We start from the raw sequence: 19,571 nt of genomic DNA on the forward strand, positions 1-19,571 counted from the left end.
TGTTCACTTTCCTTCCACTATTTCCTTCAACCACTGATTTTGCTACACTATTTGCTTCACCAACTGCTTTTGCTCATTTATCTCCTTCACCAACTGATTTTGCTCCACAATTTCTTTCTCCTTTTTCCTAACTGTTGATTTCCTTTTCTTAAAATTTAGTTTTGTGGGCCTTTAAACTTAAGGTCTTTCAGCTTAAGGACAAATTACCTTGTTATGTCCTACTTGTTTACACGGACTACACAAAATTCATTTCCTTACCTTAGATACAGTGTGTCTTGAAAGCTTTTCAGACGTGTCTCTTCTTCTACCTGACATTCTTCTCTTCAATGATGGGAGTAGTGGTATAAACTCAATAGGTGGCCACACATTACTATCATTCGTCCCATGTATTTGGTACTTGTAAGTGTTCTTGTAAAATATTGTAAGGTCACACCTTATGATCTAATGAATCAAACACCTTACACGTTGACCGCCAATGCCAGTGCCAACATAGCCTCATTTGGTCATGTTTAGAAAGCCTTCATCCCCTCTTGTCTAGAAATCGAAACCCTAGTAAGTTCTTGAGCGTTTTGAGCCATAAAGAGTGATCGTTGGTGCTTTGTGAAGGAGAAAAAAAGTGAACCTTTTGGGGTAGTGTTTGGAGCTCGAGGATCTGAGATTTGTTCATCATTTGCTATCCTTGTGAGGTAAAAAGCTTCCATTTTGCTAATCTATGATGTTAGATTTAGTTTTGGTGCCATTTTGTGCTTTTTGAGTCCATGGAATGATTGTTGAGCCTCTTGATTCACTCCAGAAGTGATTTATGGTAGATTTAGGGTTCTTTTGGTCTCTTTGTCCATAAAAATGCTAGCTTTGAGGTTTTTATGGACTCATGCATGTGTTAAGACCCTTTATTAGGTTCTTTTAAGCTCCTAGAACCCCATTAAGCCATGCATGCACGTAACGTTGCCAACTTTACATGATAAACCACCTTATGGAAGTCAAATCTGAGTGTTGGGTTGAAGTCTTAACCGATTAAGAGCTTAATGATGGAAGTTGGACAAGTTAGGGAGTACGTTGGGAGTACAAGTAGGTACGCTGCGTGTAAAAGCCCCAAAAAGAGTACATTGAGCGTACAAGCTGAGTCTTCCATGTGTACTCAGTAATGGGCTTCGGATTTATGGGCTTCTCGGTATTGGGACCATGTCGTACCTTAGTAGTCTTGGGCCTTGTTCGTCCATCAGAATCCTGTTTTTGGGCTGATGATATTTTATTGTACTGTTTTGGTTGAAAGCTCATGAAGAGAATTGGTTCCAATTTGGAAAATGGGGTCATGTTTGGGCTTTGGGTGATTATTTTGGAATTTAGGCTTTTTGGACAGTTAGTTTAGGCCTTGGCCTTGGGCCAAGTTAGGTAAAAGGTAAAATGGTCTTTTACCCTAGTTTGGACTTTTAGTGTGATTCGGGACCCAATTATTACTTAGATGTTATTTTGTGATTATAGCGCGGGGATTTTAGTGGGCCAACAATCAGAGATTTATCTATGAGATTCAGTAGTCTAAGGTGAGTTTCCTCACTGGGTTTAGCGGGTCGAAGGCACCAATGTCGAACCACGACTATTATGTTAGGATGTTAGAAGTTTGCGTGACTCTTGCATGTGTTATGTGTTGGTATGTATACTAAGTGGGGCTCGATGTCGGGCGAGGCCCGATGACTGTGTTGTATGCTATTGTTTTATGATTATCACATAGGTTAGCATGATTATATGTTCATATGTTTATTATGTGTATCGGGCTGGGTCCGGTGTCAGGCGGGGCCTAATGAATGATAGATCTGTAGTCCGAGTGGGGCTCGATGTCGGGCGGGGCCCAAGTGAGACTCGATGTTGGGCATGTGTTTATTTATGTATGGTATGGGTTATTTGGGGGAACTCGTTAAGCTTCATGCTTATGATTTTCAGATTATGTTTCAGGATCAAAAGGGAAGAGCTTGGGATGATGGGATGATTGCAGAGCACACACCACCTTTTCCGTATTTTGAGATTTACTCTGATATGATATGATGTAACAACATACTTTTGTCTATTTTGGTTGTATGACAATGTTTTGAAATAACATTTTATTAAAATTATAAATAAAATTTTTGGGTCTTATTTTTGGGGCGTTACAATACAATTGACATACATTTTGACTGTGGATCATGGATTTGATCGTCTTATCTCCTCACCATATTACCAAAGCTTTACATAGTTCTTAATTAGTGTTCCTTCATTCACTTCAATTGCATATTTCTTTTCTCTTCTACACTGTCCCATACTCACATCTATACCAAATTTCTTTTTAACCTCTTCCGTTAGCAGCCTAACATTAAATTTCTATTTTTGTAAGAATTGTGTGGTGTAATGACTACCAATCCAGGAATAGTTACAAAATTGATCCTAATTTGAAGTTTCTTGCACAATTATGCTCATTTATAAGGCTCTTTCTCTAGAAGGACTTTTCTTCACTAATCCAAGAAGCCCACATTCTAAACTTGCACTGTCAGAACAACATTTAACTAAAAGTCCCCTACTATCTATATTTTGTAGCATAACTGGTAACCATTAGCAACAAAATAATTACACATTGTATGTTTTAATTGTTTAGGACTTTCAAATCTCATACCTAATACATACATTTGCCTTTTCCAACAAACATTCTCATTATAAGTAGCTTAGTCATTAGGTATTACCTTATTCTCATCCACTTGAACATATGGCTCTTCATGAGGTGGATTGGGTGGGGTTTATTGCTCCTTTAGGCACAATTTGCTCAAAAACTCATCATTTTTTGTCTTGTTCATAAGGATGCAATCATCGGGTTCATTTTCAACATCCATATCAGGTTCATTGTCAAGTTCAATTTCAATGCCAACATCTATATCTTCTTCCAAATCATCCATCTCAATGCCAATATCCATATCACTTTGCAATTTTTCATGAACTTCACCTACACTAGACAGTTTGTCTTTAGGACTGCATACTTCATCTTTTTCGTCTTTAAGCCATTCAGGAAGATTCACAACAAGATGATCCATGTATACAGGAACTATATAACCACAAGCATACCCTACTTCGATGATATCCATATAGTTGGAATCAATGGCTATTATCCTCAATCATTAAGAAAACTCAATATTAGGCATGCAATAATAAACATTCATACATTTCTCATTGGCGAATCTTTGAATGAACATCATAAAATCATTCTTGTCCATCCCAACAAAATCGACATCCTCAAACCTTTCCTCAGCTCCATATGAGTAACTGATAACCGAGTACCTCATAAAAATACCTACGAAATGAAGATCGATCTCCATGTAAACAACCATAGCAAAGATTCAATTGAGTAGCTTGTGAGAAAGAACATTTGAAGAAAGGAAAGAACAGATAGGAAGAAAACAAATAGAATAAAAATGAAAAAAGAGACAGTTGAGTGTTCTCCAAACATTTTTTTAGGTGAATTAATTACACCTACATGGTAACTAACTTGGACTATTTTTAATCGATGTGGCACTACGTGGTATATGACAACTAATGATTAGGAAAGGGTTCACCGGGTGACCCCTTCACATCTTTTATAATGCCTTTTAAAACGGCAAAGCACAAGTACGTTCCCCTTAAAGGAAAAAGAATCATGAAGGACCTTTTAAACCAATATACTAAACATTGTTGGGCTATAGTGACAATTACTCTTTAATTAATGTGTAACGTCCCAAAAATCATAATAAAATTTTCATTTTTCAAAAGCATTTTCATAACCCAAAAGTTATACAAAACACAAATTCCAATCCATAAGAATCAGAGTATCATAATTTCTCAAAACAAATATCAGTAGGAGGATGTGAATGATCACGCCTTCGCCTTGCCCCAATCATCCGATGTACCTGAAACCGTGAAACCAAACTGTAAGCCAAAGCTTAATGAGTTACCCCAAAGTACCCCACATAAGCAAACAGATAACATCATGCATACATGAGCCTTCATCCTGCTTAGACCGCTTCGCAGGGCCTACAGCCTATCTGGAATACTCTCCGAGCCTTCAGCTTGACTAGACCGCCTCGTAGGGCCTACAACCTATATGGACCGCTCTCTAGGCCTTCGGCCTGACTAGACCGCCTTGCAAAGCCTACAACATATATGGACCGCCCTGGGTATCTTGGCCTTCAAGACAAAGTAGGACCGCCTCAACCCAACAAAACAATAACATGTCAACATATACAATAACAATCAATAACCAGCAAGTACATGTAATCATATAGATCTATATGTCTAACATATATCAAGAGAATACAAGTAATCATACAAATCTACCATTCTATCAAATATCCAACATAACATCATATATACCAGGATACATAATATAGTGGGCCCGCATTGGTTCCTTCAACCCACAAGTACAATGAGTAAAGCTCACCTAAACAACTCAATAGAAGCTCAATAGCTACGTCAACAGCAACACAGCCAACCCAAGCTTCATAAATCCAAGTCGAGACCAATCCTTAGCCAAATATTAATTTCTACCCATTTTATGATCAAAATTCAAACTAGTCAAAATCCAATGGTCAAAGCTAAGGTCAAAATTGCCAACAAAAGCTCTCCATGGTGTGGCCTTCCTTGGCCAAGTCATGGACACTAAATGCCAAAATAGTCGATGATACTCCAGTCGCCACGTCGTAGCAGTCTAAGGCCACATCGTGGGGACCGGTATGAACAACTCAAACGAGTTTAATCCATTTTCTTCCAATTTCAAGAGCTCTAAGTCTCATATCTAATCCTGTCCAAGGTCTTAATGGATAAAGTTTCTAACTTTATCCAATAGGAAGGTCCAAGCCACCAAGACGTGGAATTTAAGTCTCAATGAGTCAATGGGACCTAAAATGCATCCTTCTTAACTTAATCCATTAAATCCAAGTCTCCAGCCTTCATATTTGGATCAACATGATGTTTAGATTGATAAATTTTCGAACTTTATCCATAACAAGGTTACCACCTTTCAAGATCTAAGTTTTAATACACCAAAATGACCTAAAGGGCAAAGATAACTTACATGGATAGAAGGGAAGGCTAAAGATCATAACTTTCCTTGTCCATAAGGTTCAAGAAGCATTCTAAACTGATCAAATGATGTTAGAGTCCACCTTACTCCAAGATTACCTATAAAATGGAATAAAAGTGCCAAAAACCCCAAATGACAAGATCTAAAGAACTAGAAATTAAGATTGAAAGTTTATACTTACAATAGTCCATAAATACAATGCCTTTGATAAATCCAAACTTGAAACAATTTTTCTTGAAACCAAAAGAACCTTCTTGATCTTCGAACTTCATAGTAGAGGGGAGAAGCTCAAATTTTGAAGGTGGAGGCTAGGATTTCTCCCTATGGGTCCTAGAGGTGATGGAGGTTGATAAATGCCCAAAAATACAGAACATTAAGCTTAAATACGTTGAAAACCCTAAAAAATCATGGTTATGGGCTTAACTGATCGCCACGTCGTGGGTCCTGACACCACGACTTTTCACCCAAATCCACCGCGACTTTAAACAGCCATAACTTCTTCGTTTCAACTCCATTTTCGGCAATCTTTTTATCCACATAAATGTATTGACATTCCCCACACTTCTATCTAGTTACTTTTAGCTTAACACATATCGATCTAAAAACCATAATCCATGCAAGATGCCCAACAATTAACTTTTCCCATTTTACCCATTTAGCTCTGAAACACAAACCAAGGGCTTAGATCACTTGACCAATATTATCACCATCCAATAGAGTCTAAACCCTATTCCCTTGAAGCTCAAGGCCTTTACTTGATCCATTTATTGCCCACACCCCAGAAATAAGAAACTTCTCATAACAGAATGTTGCATAATGTTTTGTATTTATACGTTTCTTTTTATAGAGTGTGCATCTTTAGGGATATGTTGGCCAAGAGTCTTTGACTGGTATGTATTGTAACGAGTCCATTGCTACTCAGATAGTGGGGATTTTCAAGTGGATCTTTACCTTGGATAGGACCCGGGTCGGTATAATTACTTTGATATCGAGTTGGGTACACCATTAAGAAGCCTCTCGGTCCAAAGGATAAAAAGTAGCCTGATGATTTTTTTTTTGTCTAAATTGCTATCTTGCTAGGGGATTCACCTTTCATTAGATGGCATTTAATGATTGTAATATTTATTAGTGACATTTGTATCCTCCTTATTAATGGAATTTAACGCTTGTTCAATCCTTCTTTTTAACTATGAGATACAGTTGTTGAGACTGCTGCTTATTGTACTTGTCACAATATTTTTCCAACTTTATCATATGGTTGTGTTGATGTCATCAGTTCGATCTGAGGATGATGCATGCATGTTGGACCGGTATATTGTTGACTACCATTTTTCAGTTGTTCATGGCGTCCATAATACCTTTATCTTATGATTCTTATTTTGAACCTCTAATAGGTAAAGTTGGGTTTTACTTAAGGCATTTAGATTGTGGCTTAAGACTCCATCCCACTTCATGGTGCTTCGTAGAAGTTTTAAGGTATCATGGTGCCCATTTGACACATCTTTACCCCAATGTTTTGTCAAATATTATTGCTTTTGATTTGTTCTTTTTGGTGTTTGGTATTTCTATGGATGTTTCGTTGTTTCAATATTTTTACCAATTGAAAAATATTATGTTCGGTTCTCTTTTGCATATAGGCATTTTCTTCTTGTTGACGATCTTCTTGGTGCCAATAGTGGGTGGAAGCTTAGGTTTTGTTGGGTTGATGCATTTGTTGTCTGTTGGTCGCCTTTTCTTCGTTTATAACTGTTTGTTGATGACGAATCAAAGTTAATATCATATATTTGTTTATAATGAATATACACCATCATATGTCATGTATAATGTGTATCACTCTTTTAAAGAGTAGATACAATATTATTCAATACTAAGTTTGAATTTATAGTAATAGGTTACATGTGCTTCTTCCATAATGATAATGATAGCATATAGAGAAAATTACAGTTTTAATTTATGTTGTTTTCATTTTTTTATAGGTTTAGTTCTACCTTTGAAAAATTGATATCAATGGTTCTACTTATTTTAAAATCCATCAAGTTTGTCCCTTTTGGCCGTTACCGTTTAATCCAACTTCGTTACACATGTAAAATGATCATTTTACTCATTATTTTTTCTTTTCCACAATATAAGCTTTTTGAGAGTTTTTTTTTCAAAAATCTTTTCAATGAAAAAGCTCTTACGTTTTTTAAATGCTATTTGTTAAGAGTATGAATTGAAATTTGGTGATCCGAATAAGATAACTCAACCCATAACTAAGTGAAAAACACACATATTTATTTCCGAGGGATTTCAGAATTCTCTTATTCTTATACTTCTCATATATATTCTTGCATTTTCGCATCCTCAAAATTTTCTTTTCTCTTAATTTTCCTGTTCTCATAAATGTTGTACACTCTAGAAGAAAATAAACCCAATATCGATTGAAGTATACTCACAAATCTTGATTATGTTGATGATACTCATAGTGGTACAAATCACATAAATAGTGGTACACATCACATAAAACTGTCAACAAAACCAAACACACGACATTGACATATAAAGATTAATAAATAAAAACTCCGTTCATTGCCTTTAAACACAAACGATATCTCTGTAGTTTTCTGTTACAAATCAAACCCCTATGAGAACAATGTGTTCATCATACATATAAACCATGATCACAATTCACAAATCTTCTGGATGCAAAATTCATCAACTAATCCAATCCACAACCCACAAAAGATCACCTCTAAAACTACAGAAAATAAAAAAAAAAGGAAAAAAGACGCAAATGTTGAAGTAGACTCACCAAAGGGGCCATCAGAAAAATAAAACAGCCTCACATTCTTCATGTGTTAACAATCGTTTCAATTTTGTTAAAATGATATCTCTGTGTACTTTGAAATATTAAGCCGTTCCTGAAAGAAATTTGACAAGATTCATAAGAAAAACAAGATTTAGTTCGTTGGATCGAGTAAATATGGTTCAGATTCAGTATAATTAAACTAAGACCCTGTTTCTTTTTTATCTCATTGAGTAAGATATGGATAAAGTTATTTGGGTAAATGAAATGGAAGATAGAATAGAGTGTTAAATGTAAGAAATAGCAAACATACTTTCATTGTGATTTGTGTATTATAGCATCCTATTTTCATTTCTTCGTATTATGGCATTCTACTTTAAAAATCTATCCAGTTGTAGCAATGTCATCCAAATACAATGCTATAATTGGGAAACTTTATCAAAATACAGTGTCCTTAATTTTAAAAAAAAAAAAAAAAAAAAAAAAAAAAAAAGCTATAATTAGGTACACCGTTTTTTCTTGCATTCAAACAAAATTTCAAAACTTTGGATGTAATGGGTAAAATTCCGTTTCCTTGACTTTATCTATTAAGTCGTTCTTTCTACATTATGTCAAAAGTAACACTCGTATATAGCTTACTAGATCAAGACAGATCCCCATTAAGTCCATTAAGTAAAAAAGAAACAACACTCGTAAGACTTAACTTGAAAAGATCAAATAATTATTTAAATAACTTTACCTCCGAATACCGAACATGATCATTCCGCACATTAGAAGTCTTGACAATCGTTTCCCATTTTGGGCCACTTTTATCAGTCTTCTCAATCGAACCCCGTTCCACCTTCTTATGAAACGGACTCCTTAAACTCATCTTTTTCCAAAGCCATGATTCCGATGGCGATTTAGGCAATGGAGGGACACGAGGAACTTCGGAATCATCAACGCCGCCATTTCCCTCAACCTTATCATCATCGGGAATCACATTTGTTGGTTTCCCAATCCAATCTATGTACAACGTTTTCTCAGGAACCGGAGGATTTTCATGAAAATTACTTTTTACATTAAATGAAGGGCATGTTTTAGGCTTATTAACTATATGATGATTTTGAACATCTTTTGGAACTCCGAGAAAGCGGGCCCCATCGTGGAACGGAGACCGAGGTGATTCATTGCGGTATGGAGATATCCGACCGCTACGAGACATGCCGCGGGAGGGAGATGATGGGAGTGAGTTGCCTGACCGAGCTAATGGACTTGATTTACGGGTTTCTGGGACTTCTTTTGATCGCGTTTCGGCTCTTTTTCGAATAACTGCGTCCATTGCTTGCTGCAAAGGAGGTTTTCAAACAATAGCAAATTTAGTAACTTGAAGGAATTAAGAAAAGATTCATGATTAAATGCACAAGTTTTTAAACATGTAAGGGCATCTTACTTTTATTTATATGTTTATTATAGCGCCGTGCTTTTATTTCTTCCTATTAAAGCATTGTATTTTGAAAAATCTAACCAATTATCGTAGTGTTGTGGAGCTGTTATAATTGAGTAGAATGTCCGAATGAGAAAATTTTCGAAGTAGGGGTTTTTTTAAAGTATAGAAAAAATTGAGAGTATAATGTTGTAATTGCTATACACAAATAAGTGGAAATATGTTGTTATTTCTTGCATTCAGCCCGAGATATAATACCATTTTTTGTTAAATGCAAAAAAATATCAAGTTATTTGAATGTAGGATGTTACAATAGACAAATTCATGAAAGTATTATACTATTACTCCCATTTTGCCTATCTGTTTATTACAACATTGTTGTTTAAAAATCTACCCATATAAATCGGCTTTGAAAAATCCAAACATGTCATCAAAAACCTAAGCAATTTTTATTGCTATAGTTGGGTAGATTTTTTAAAATATAATCTTCTAAAAAAAGTAAAATGCTATAATCATGGTAGATTTCTCAAAGTAATTAAAAATTTTAAAAAGATATTTAATTTCTCAAATAAAAAACCAAGCAATTTAACGCTAACCTTTTCGATACTCGGAGTTAGCGGTCCACTGTAAGAAGTTCTTCGCGAGAGCCGTGGAATCGGACCCGGCGAATCCGGAATCTTTGTTTTCGGACCCGGAGTTGGATTCGAGAGGCAGGAATTACGTTTTGTGCATATTCGTGGAAGGAAAAAACTAAAACCCTTTTTGCTCGATTTCTTCTTGGTGTCATCAATCACATTGATTTCTTTATCAACTTCATGATTATAAGGTGAAACTGAAGTAATCGGGTATTTTTCAAGCAACAAAGGCCTGAGTTCCCCACTATAAACCTTCTTGACATACTTCGGAGGCTCAAGAACAGGAGCTTCTTGCTTTTTTGCAACGTATTGTGGGGTTTCAACAATCATAGATTTTGCTGCAGGTAAAAACCGATTCATCAGATAATCACGAGTTTGTAAATCTGAAGAAAACGATCCTGAAGATTCCAAATCGCTGTATTCTTCACTGAAATTGCAGGAAAACGACATGGAAAGTGTTTCAATGGCGTCAGGAGGAACATCGTCTGATGATTGGTCGTCAATCGGGAAATTTTTGATGTTTTTTTGTTCTGATTTTTTTGGGTATTTTGCTTTTCCGGGGATTTGTTCCCAGGTGAACGGAATTGCTGCTGGCTTTGTGTCTTCTGGTTCGGGTTCCCACTGAGATTTAGGAACTGGAAGGGATTGTTGTCTTGTTGGCCTTGATCTTCTACTAGAATTGTTCGATAATCCTTCTAATTTCGAAGAGGTTGTTGATAATCGTCTAACTGAGAGTAGAGGCGCATTCAAATCGAGCTGTTTTTCATCCATTTTTTCAGCTTTTGATGTTCTTCAAGTGTTCCCCAGATTATGTAAACTATAAATTCAACAAGAATGAGAAATTTTGTGAGTAATAAATATGATTCCTCAAAGTTTGCAGAAATATAAAAAGAAAACAGAGGAGAATTCCGAATCCCATACTTGGCTTTAGAAAAAAGGAAACCCGGGAAAACCCTAAAAGACGATGAAAGCATTTAACTTTATGGGAATTCAAAATTTGCAAAAAAAAAAAACATATATGAATATAATTATGCAATGTGTTCTTGAATCATCAGCAAGAATACAAAGATACAGTTATACAGATAAGGATTTCACCAACTGCTAAAAAGTACAGAGGATGAAATTTTGCTAAAAACAGAAACTAAGAAAGAACGAAAATTCCAGACAAGAAAGCTGCAAAATTATGCTCCAAATCACATAAAAAAAAGTAAAGATTATAAATACGCTCCAGATTGGATAAGATTACATGTTTATATGTCGTTCTTGGATAAAATAAAGTTATAACCGAAGAACAGGGGAAGCTGCGAAACTGACATTCTTCAAGAAACCCATTTCCGAAAATGGGAAGTTAAACCCAAATACATAGATTGTGTTTTCGTACAAATGGAATCTTCAAATTTAGAACCCAGATTGTGTTCTTGGTGATGAAGAAGAAACAGAAAATGTTGAGAATATTGAAAAGAAAAAGGTATATGTGGTTTCTTACTAGTAATGGAGAAAACAGGGTTTAGTGGCGAAATCTATGGCCGTGAATGATGGCGAAACATGAGGAGGGGAAAGAGTGAAGTGAGGAAAATATGGAGTAGTGCCACTAGTCAAGGGGTAAAGTGGGGTAGGGGTGGGTGGGTTGGGTAGGGGGTAGGGGGTAGGGGTAGTATGAACCCCCTTGAGTATGAGTAGGCTTTTAAACTTTAGCTAAATCACAAAGTATCATGGGTGGGGTTCATATGAAACCAAAAAGAGATGTGGTAGGATGCTTTTGTTTAATTTCCATCTGACCCATTCTAAATTTTAAAAGAGGAAATTTGACAAAAGAATAATCATTATTATTTTTAACTTTAATTTCATGAGTGTGCAATATATTTTTGTTTTTTAAAATTGATATAATAATATATTTATTTTTGTTTGTAAATTGAAATGATAATGTATTTTATTATTTTTCATTACAAAGTGTATTTGCTTACTTTATGATAGCATTTTATTCTAAATTAATGATATGTTGTAAAATAAATAAACTGTTCATTATTAAACCTTCTTTGAATTAAAAATAACATAATATTTTTAGTGGTTTTTCGATTGTAGTTCTTAAAGGGTGTTTGGATTAGATTTTTAGTTTATTGCTTATAGCTTATTTGTAGTGGAAATAAGCAATAAGCAATAAGCATTGGAAGGGATGCTTATTAAAATTAGCTTATTTAGCCTAATAAGCTGGATTTTATCCAAACACTTAAATTAGCTTATTGTGGGAATAAGCAATAAACACTTATTTTTTTCCTATCTAAACACCCCTTTAATATATATAAAATTTAAAATAAAATAAAATAAAAATCCTACCACTACATGGTGTATATTGGATAACATTATTTAATTATCATTTGATTTACATTCAAAACTTTTACTATTATTATTGACATAGTCTAAAAATATAGTTTACCTACTAAGAAAAAATCATAACTATATGGACTTTTCAAAGCATGTGATACTTTAATAAGACAATGAATGAAAATACAATGTTTAATAAATAAATCAAATATAATGTTATAATGTAAAGATAAATAAAATTTATTATTATTTTTATCTATCTTATCAAAAGAAGCAAAGCTATATTACTTTTACTTACGCAAGCGAACTTGTACTTTTTGTTTAGATAAATTAACATAACATCATTTAATTTTCCACCAACAAAAAGATTATTTACTTAAATCTTTTTTATATTTAAAATATATATTTTATATCTAATAATTATACACCGACTACCCATCAAATTAAAGGAATCAAATTTAAAATATTTTGGTAGGAAAGTTTGATTGCATTGGTTGTTTTTGTGATTGAGTAAATGTATGAATGGCACATGTAACAAGACGAAAGTGTTGATATAAAGAAGGGACAGTTACGTCCAACGACCATCATAGACCCGACCAACTGACTGCCCTTTTCGTCGTTTAATTTACGCGCCAAAGAATTTAACACTTCACACCCTTCTACTTTTGCATATTATCAACTTTAGGCCCCTGCCTCCATGCGGATGGTTTGACTGGGCATTGCATGTGACATGTGGACCCATGAATAGTACAAAATTTAGGGCGAGGTGAGGTCGCTTGCGCAATTTAACTACATTGTGAATTGATGTTAAATAAATGTTAATTACATTTGTAGGAAAAAGTTTGTTATAACATATTTAATTGCAATAAATAAATAAATATTATTATTTTAATAGTTTGTCTTTTAAAAAGTTCGTAAAAGTTGTTTACTTCATCTCAAAGCCAATATAATATATTCTGACAAAGGTTTTAAACCAAGTATACATTTTTGTATAGAGTAACACGATTCGGTGTTGTGTTTTGTTTACTAACACGAAAACGATCTAATTAAAACATGATAAAAACAACTAACATGACAAACACAGAAAAGATAAAATAAAATAAACATTTAGTATATTTAATTCAAAATTAATGTTACAAAAATAACAAATAAAAAAACTTGACAAACATATGTTAATATCGTGTCGAATCTTGAACACGACACGATATTGTGTTTTTACACTTGGCACAAACATGAATTCAAATTTCAGTTGTGTTACAGTTTCGTTTTGTATCGTGTATTTTTATCGTGTCGTTACTTCGAATTTCAGTTAGGTCTCAATCATTGACTTTAAACAAGGAGGAGGGAAAAGATCAATAAAATGATAAAGAAGAAAGCAGAGAAACAAATGAATGCGAACACCAAAACTGTAATAAGGGGGTGTTTGGCTTATCTTTTTGAGGGATAAAAAGAACTTTTAGAAAAAGATAAGGGGAAAAGATGTTTGGTAAAAGTATTTGAAAAGCAACTTTTGGGAATTTGATATAAGAAAAACTGACTTTTTGGAAAAGTCAGAAATTCCTAACTTTTTGTGACTTTTCCTAAAAATCATTTTGCCTCTTGAAAAGATTAGCCAAACACCCTCTAACTATTTTACCCTTTAAATGTTTTTTTTTAAGATACATAAGTGGTTATGTTGTTTATGTATGGGTTTTTTCAAGTAGTTAAACCAGATTTCTTATAATAATTAATAGAAATAATTTTTACAATTAAAAATTATCTAGATAAGTCTTGAAATATATGAAACGATGCAACACAAAAAATATTTTAATAAAATAACAATGTATTTTTACTGTTTGCAAATATAAAGATATGTATTTTATTATTCATAATTATAATAATATACTTAGTATATTGATTACTTAACATGTTGAATAGTCGCCTATCAAATATTTTTTTGAATTGTCAAAAACATAGACATGGTTTTCTTATGAAGTGTAGACTTGGAAAAATTCACAGATTTGAGTCCTAAACACTATTGCTTTCAATATAATAATATTGTTATAATTAAATATTTGTTTACTTTGCTTCGTTTACTATTTCTGTCATGTTGCATATTCATGTAACTTTTGTATGTTCCTAATAGTGTCGATTTGTGTTTGTAGTATCTAATATAATCAGTATAAGCCGGAAATTAGAGCTTGGTTTTCTTGTATCTTATGATTTCTATTATATGATATCTAGGTATGGAAACTTCGAGTAGTGAGGATTGATCATCAAGCATACATGTAGAAACTACTATGAAAAAGTATGTTTAGAGGTGCAAATGTAACACCCCAAACTCTAATACATAATATACACACAAAAGTTCATGTGAAGAACATTAATTATACAACGTGGAGTATTTCATATTACAACAATTATAATAAGATGTACCAACAATTGTAGCTAAATCACAAAGCTATATACTAACCCAAACGTATGTTATAGAACTTCAAAACAAAATTGATATAAACATCTAACTTCTAAGTCTTGTTATGTCATCTTAAAGCTCAGCTACTTTTTTAGCCTTACTACTAATACATGCACCTACCATCATAACTTATAACAACCACAAAAAGCTACAAAAAGCTTGGTGAGTAACTAGCATGACCTTCTATACAACATCACTAACAATAATTATAAACATATGAATAAGACTACAAGATAGCTACATTAAACAATATAGTACATTCTAAATCAAGAAGTAAATACATTTTCGTTTGTGTTTTGAGTGATCGGCATATAGCCATCCCCAAAGGGGACCAACATTAATATAATACCTACAGGACGATAATCCCAATAATTTCTAAATATTTTATACATAATGAACCCAACGTGAGTACCATCTTACTATGTGTGAGTACTATCTTACTAGGTGATAGTCTTGAGTCACCATCCATGAAAGCTTATATAATATGGGTAACCTCACCATTTACCGTCCACTGGAGCCTAACCAACATCCCTATAGTCCTAACATATGTTTTCTTAAGGGTAAATTACACCAAGGATCCATGTGGTTTGGGGTAAACTATATTTTAGTCCTTAAAATATTTTTTTAACTTGGACCATCCCTAAAACATGTTTTTGTTGCATGTTTGGTCATTATCTTATATAAAAAGACTATATATATATATATATATATATATATATATATATATATATATATATATATATATATTATATTAAATTTTTGTTATTTATTTTAACTATATTAATATTATTAATTAAGAATTGGCTACCCCTAATATCATATTTCCCATCCTTCCTGTATCTCGCACTCCTCTCTATATCGCTCTCTTCTTTAACCAGATCCTCCCCTCACAAACCCTAGACAATACGCCACGTGCAAGTCCATCAGACAAATTATTCGTCTATAAATAAAGTGAGAGTAGCAGGCAAGAAATTATTTAGCAAACCCTAAACAATATCGTTCCAGAAAAGATCAGCAGTGAATCTTTCAGTAATGCATCATCGATAAGTTGAACTCCGATGAAATACTTTTCTTGGGTAAGAAAAACTCCAACAAGAGGTTGAACTTCAATACAAAATCAATCACCAATACCCTTTTTACTCACCAAATTGTACACAACAATGCGTTTTATAACATCAAGTTATTGATGTATTTACGCATTATCAATGCACAACCAACTCGTAAACAACAACTCATATGTCTAGGTTGAAACACTATATGATATTATCATCTCACAATCACTCGTGATTAAATTCCATGAAGTGATTCAAGTGAGTGCGAGTTTAATCCAATACTCAAAACTTATTTTAAGAGCTCTCATGAATGTTGCAACAAACCTTTGTTATGTCTAAACATTTAGACAATCTACAAGCCGATTCATGACAGTCTTCTTTCATACCTACTCCCAACGTATGAACGATTGTGGATAGTTTAAATAATCTTATTATTTAGTAAGTCCAAACATGCAAAGTGAAACAATAGTAAATAATTGACATAAGACAGTAACATTACGTATAAATAAAACACCTTTATTTAATCATCAAAATGTCATTTACAATTTATCCATTATAAGTTTCTAAGGCTATCTAATCACTAAAACTAATATCATCCTTCAGCCCAATGCTCCTAGCATGCTGCAAGTGTTTAACCCTACTTAGTCCCTTCGTACGTGGATCTGTTGGGTTCTCTTTTGATGATACCCTCTTTACCACGCGGAGTCCTTCTTCTACCCAATGTCTAATGAAATGATATTTTCTGTCGATATGCCTAGATCTACCATGATCTCTCGGTTCCTTCATCAAGGCAACCACACCTTCGTTATCGTAAAAAATCTCCATAGGCTCCTTTATGGTCAGTAAAACTCCAAGGTCTCTGATGAAATTCTTCAGCCATATCGCCTCCTTCGACGCTTCGCTCACTGCTATGTACTCTGATTCACACGTTGAATCAGCTACGGTCTCCTGTTTGGAACTTTTCCAAGTCACTGCTCCTCCATTTAGGGTAAAGACTCAGTCTGACTGCGAGCAGAAATTATCCCATTCAGTCTGAAAACTAACATCACTATTCCCTCGCACTCTCAAGTCATCACTCCCACCAAGGAAAAAACCATTCCTTAGTCCTTCAAAGGTACTTAATAATATTCTTTACTACGGTTCAATGTTCTCTACCGGGGTTCCCTTGATATCTGTTGACCATGCCGCATCAGGGAGAGTACAAGTCATAGCATACATGATCGAGCAAACTGCGGAAGCATAAGGTACTTTGCTCATCTTTGCTATCTCAACTTCGGTACTCGGGCTTTGAGTCTTACTCAACTTGGTATTTCTTTGGATTAGTAACTTACATTTCTTGGAATTTTCCATGCTAAAACGTTTCAACATTTTATCTAACTAAGTTCTTTGACTAAGTCCTATTAGTCTCTTACTCCTATTTCTTAAAATCCTTATCCCTAGAATATAAGCAGCTTCTCTGAGGTCCTTCATACCAAAGCACTTCTCAAGCAAGGACTTAACCTCTTACAAGGTTGGGACGTTATTTCCTATGAGCAGTATATCATCCACATACAATATGAGAAAGCTAACTATACTCCCAATGGCTTTGATGTCACACCCCCAAACCAAGGATGGCGGAAACGTCCGGGGGTGGCGGACTTCATGTATATTATCACAACAATGAGTATAATAGTGCTCAAAGTAAATACAACCATCATAAATATAATTGAACAAGTTATACCAAAGTATATGTTTACATGATTCAAATCAATTACATTATGATGACAAAATGAACTATTTGACGATTTATCGTCCCATCCTCAAAACGTTGTCGATTTCCTGTTTCACTGAATTCCTGAGAATACAAGTTGTTTGAAAAAGTGTCAACACAAATGTTGGTGAGTTCATAAGCTTTTTAGATAAAGAGTTTGGAAACCGTTCTTTGTAATGTGTGGTGTGTTACCAAGAAAAATCCAATATTTTCCTTAAAAAGTTATGTGGTCCGAAATGTCGGGACCGAAAATGAACAAGTATTTGTCATACTTAAAGATATAAAAGTGGTTTTAAATTGGCATAAAACCCTTTCTGAATTGAGAAAAATCCCGTAATGAATGGTGTGTAGTCTTAAATACCAAGACTGAAAGTATACAATAATATATGTAATTATTGATATAAAAAGTGATTTTAAATCGACATAAAACCCCTTTTTGATTTATGAAAATCCCCATAAACTTTATGTGTTGTTAACTTCCTATGTGAGCCGCTATAACCATACTATTGTTGGATTAATGTCTAAGTCCATAACTGTTTTGGTATGTACTTGACCTGATTATGAGCATGGTCCTTTTGGGTTGCCTTCACCATAGCAATATGTAGGATGATTTAAGGAGAGAAAGGTTTAAATATGATTTATTAATATATTATGAGAATAATATATTAAAGGAGAAATCATATTGTTTAATTAATATTAGTCAAGAATTAATTAAGAATTAATTTTGTGGCTAAAAGAGATTAATTAAATATAGGGGACTGGACTGCAATTATTGGATAATTGAGTTATTAGGCTAAGGAATGCTAAAGGAATAAGGGGTGAACGAAATTATGATGGAATCCCATCATATTTTCGTCCATAGCCTTGTCCAGAAGGTTCCATGGACTGCTTAGAGTTTAAGTTGTCCATTAGGGTTTTGACTGAAACCCTAACAGCCCACACTAGTATATAAAGGACCCCTTAGGCCCCAAAAACGTGGACAACACTTCCATTAGGGTTTCCAGCCGTTTTTGGTGCCTCTTTTTCTTCTCCTCTTCATCCAAGTTGCATATGGTGTTTGTGACTCCATTAGAGGTACTACACTTGTGGTACTTGCTTTCAAGAGCTAAGGAAATTCAAGGAACTAGTTGTTATTGCTATATAACAACAAAAGGTATGTATTCTAGCTTTATATATGAATTTCGAAAATTATAGTAGCATGCCAGGTTTCTTTTTGTGTTCATAAAGTTGTATAACTAATAGTGAAAACATAGATCCAATACTAGGGTTGCATGCACACATAGGATTGTTTGTATAAGACCCATCAGTGGTATCAGAGCCATTGGTTTTTGTTTTCAATTAGCTTTTATTCAAATTTGTGAACTTGACATATTAGGGTTTATGGCTAATAAACCCTAAAGGCTAGGTAATTTTCGCAATTAGGGTTGCAAAACCCTAGATGGCGATTTTTGTTAGGGTTTCCCAAATCCTTTCCTTAGCCTCCAAGATTTTGAAATCTAGGGTTATCCAACCCTTGGATTTCGAAATTACCTCCTTCCCCAAGGTTAGATCCTAAATTTTAGGGATTTGGATAATCCCATATCTTGTAATTATCTTTTAATTGTTAAATATGGTAATTAAAGATCTTGAATTATCCCATCCCTTATTTTCGAGATTTAGAGAGGGATTCAAGGGATTAGGATATCTTAGATGTATAATTGGTAATTATCCTCATGATCTAGATAATCCCTTGTGATTTAATAATTTAAATTAATTGTTTAATTTATGGTAATTATTAAATCAAGAGTTTTAATATTTAAAATTTTAATTTAAATGTCTTAAATTCGAAAATTTTAAGTGAGATTAAAACCTAATTGTTTTGAAGAGTTTCAAAACTTGCCCTCAAGTTTTGGAATTTAAATTGTTGATTAAAAGTTAATTTTGAAAGTCTAAAATCCAAAACCCTGATTTTGAAAAGTTCAAATTAAACCCTTATGGTTTTATTAAATTAATTAAGTGTATAATTAAAAGAGATTTAATAAATCCATAATGATTTTGGTTAATTAAAAGTATAATTTAAACCACCTAGTATTTTA

At 33.8% G+C, this 19,571-nt stretch overlaps 1 protein-coding gene across 2 annotated transcripts; it reads right to left on the reverse strand.

The window, feature by feature from the left end:
* Window positions 1-7,619: 7,619 nt before the first annotated feature.
* Window positions 7,620-11,506, reverse strand: LOC145041986 (uncharacterized). 2 transcript variants are annotated; one of them, XM_078990262.1, is made up of 4 exons: window positions 11,407-11,506; window positions 9,882-10,737; window positions 8,599-9,186; window positions 7,620-7,974 (listed from the first exon to the last, which is right to left on the reverse strand). In XM_078990262.1, exons 2-4 carry the CDS (start codon window positions 10,689-10,691, stop codon window positions 7,933-7,935), a joined length of 1,440 nt encoding a protein of 479 aa, XP_078846388.1. In that variant the 5' UTR covers window positions 10,692-10,737; window positions 11,407-11,506; the 3' UTR covers window positions 7,620-7,932. The 2 variants fall into 2 exon arrangements, with proteins under 2 accessions (XP_078846388.1, XP_078846387.1); XM_078990261.1 differs by lacking the exon at window positions 11,407-11,506 and adding an exon at window positions 11,167-11,400.
* Between the last annotated feature and the right edge of the window lie 8,065 nt (window positions 11,507-19,571).

This window comes from Lactuca saligna, chromosome 4, assembly GCF_052625555.1.
Source record: "Lactuca saligna cultivar CGN05327 chromosome 4, ASM5262555v1, whole genome shotgun sequence".
Lineage (NCBI taxonomy): Eukaryota > Viridiplantae > Streptophyta > Magnoliopsida > Asterales > Asteraceae > Lactuca > Lactuca saligna.

Coding starts and splice junctions, on each gene's coding strand:
- LOC145041986 (XM_078990262.1), bottom strand. CDS start 10,691: ATGGATGAAAAACAGCTCGATTTGAATGCGCCTCTACTCTCAGTTAGA. Junction 9,187..9,881: donor TAACTCCGAGTATCGAAAAG/GTTAGCGTTAAA, acceptor CCTCCTTTGCAG/CAAGCAATGGACGCAGTTAT. Junction 7,975..8,598: donor ATCATGTTCGGTATTCGGAG/GTAAAGTTATTT, acceptor AATTTCTTTCAG/GAACGGCTTAATATTTCAAA.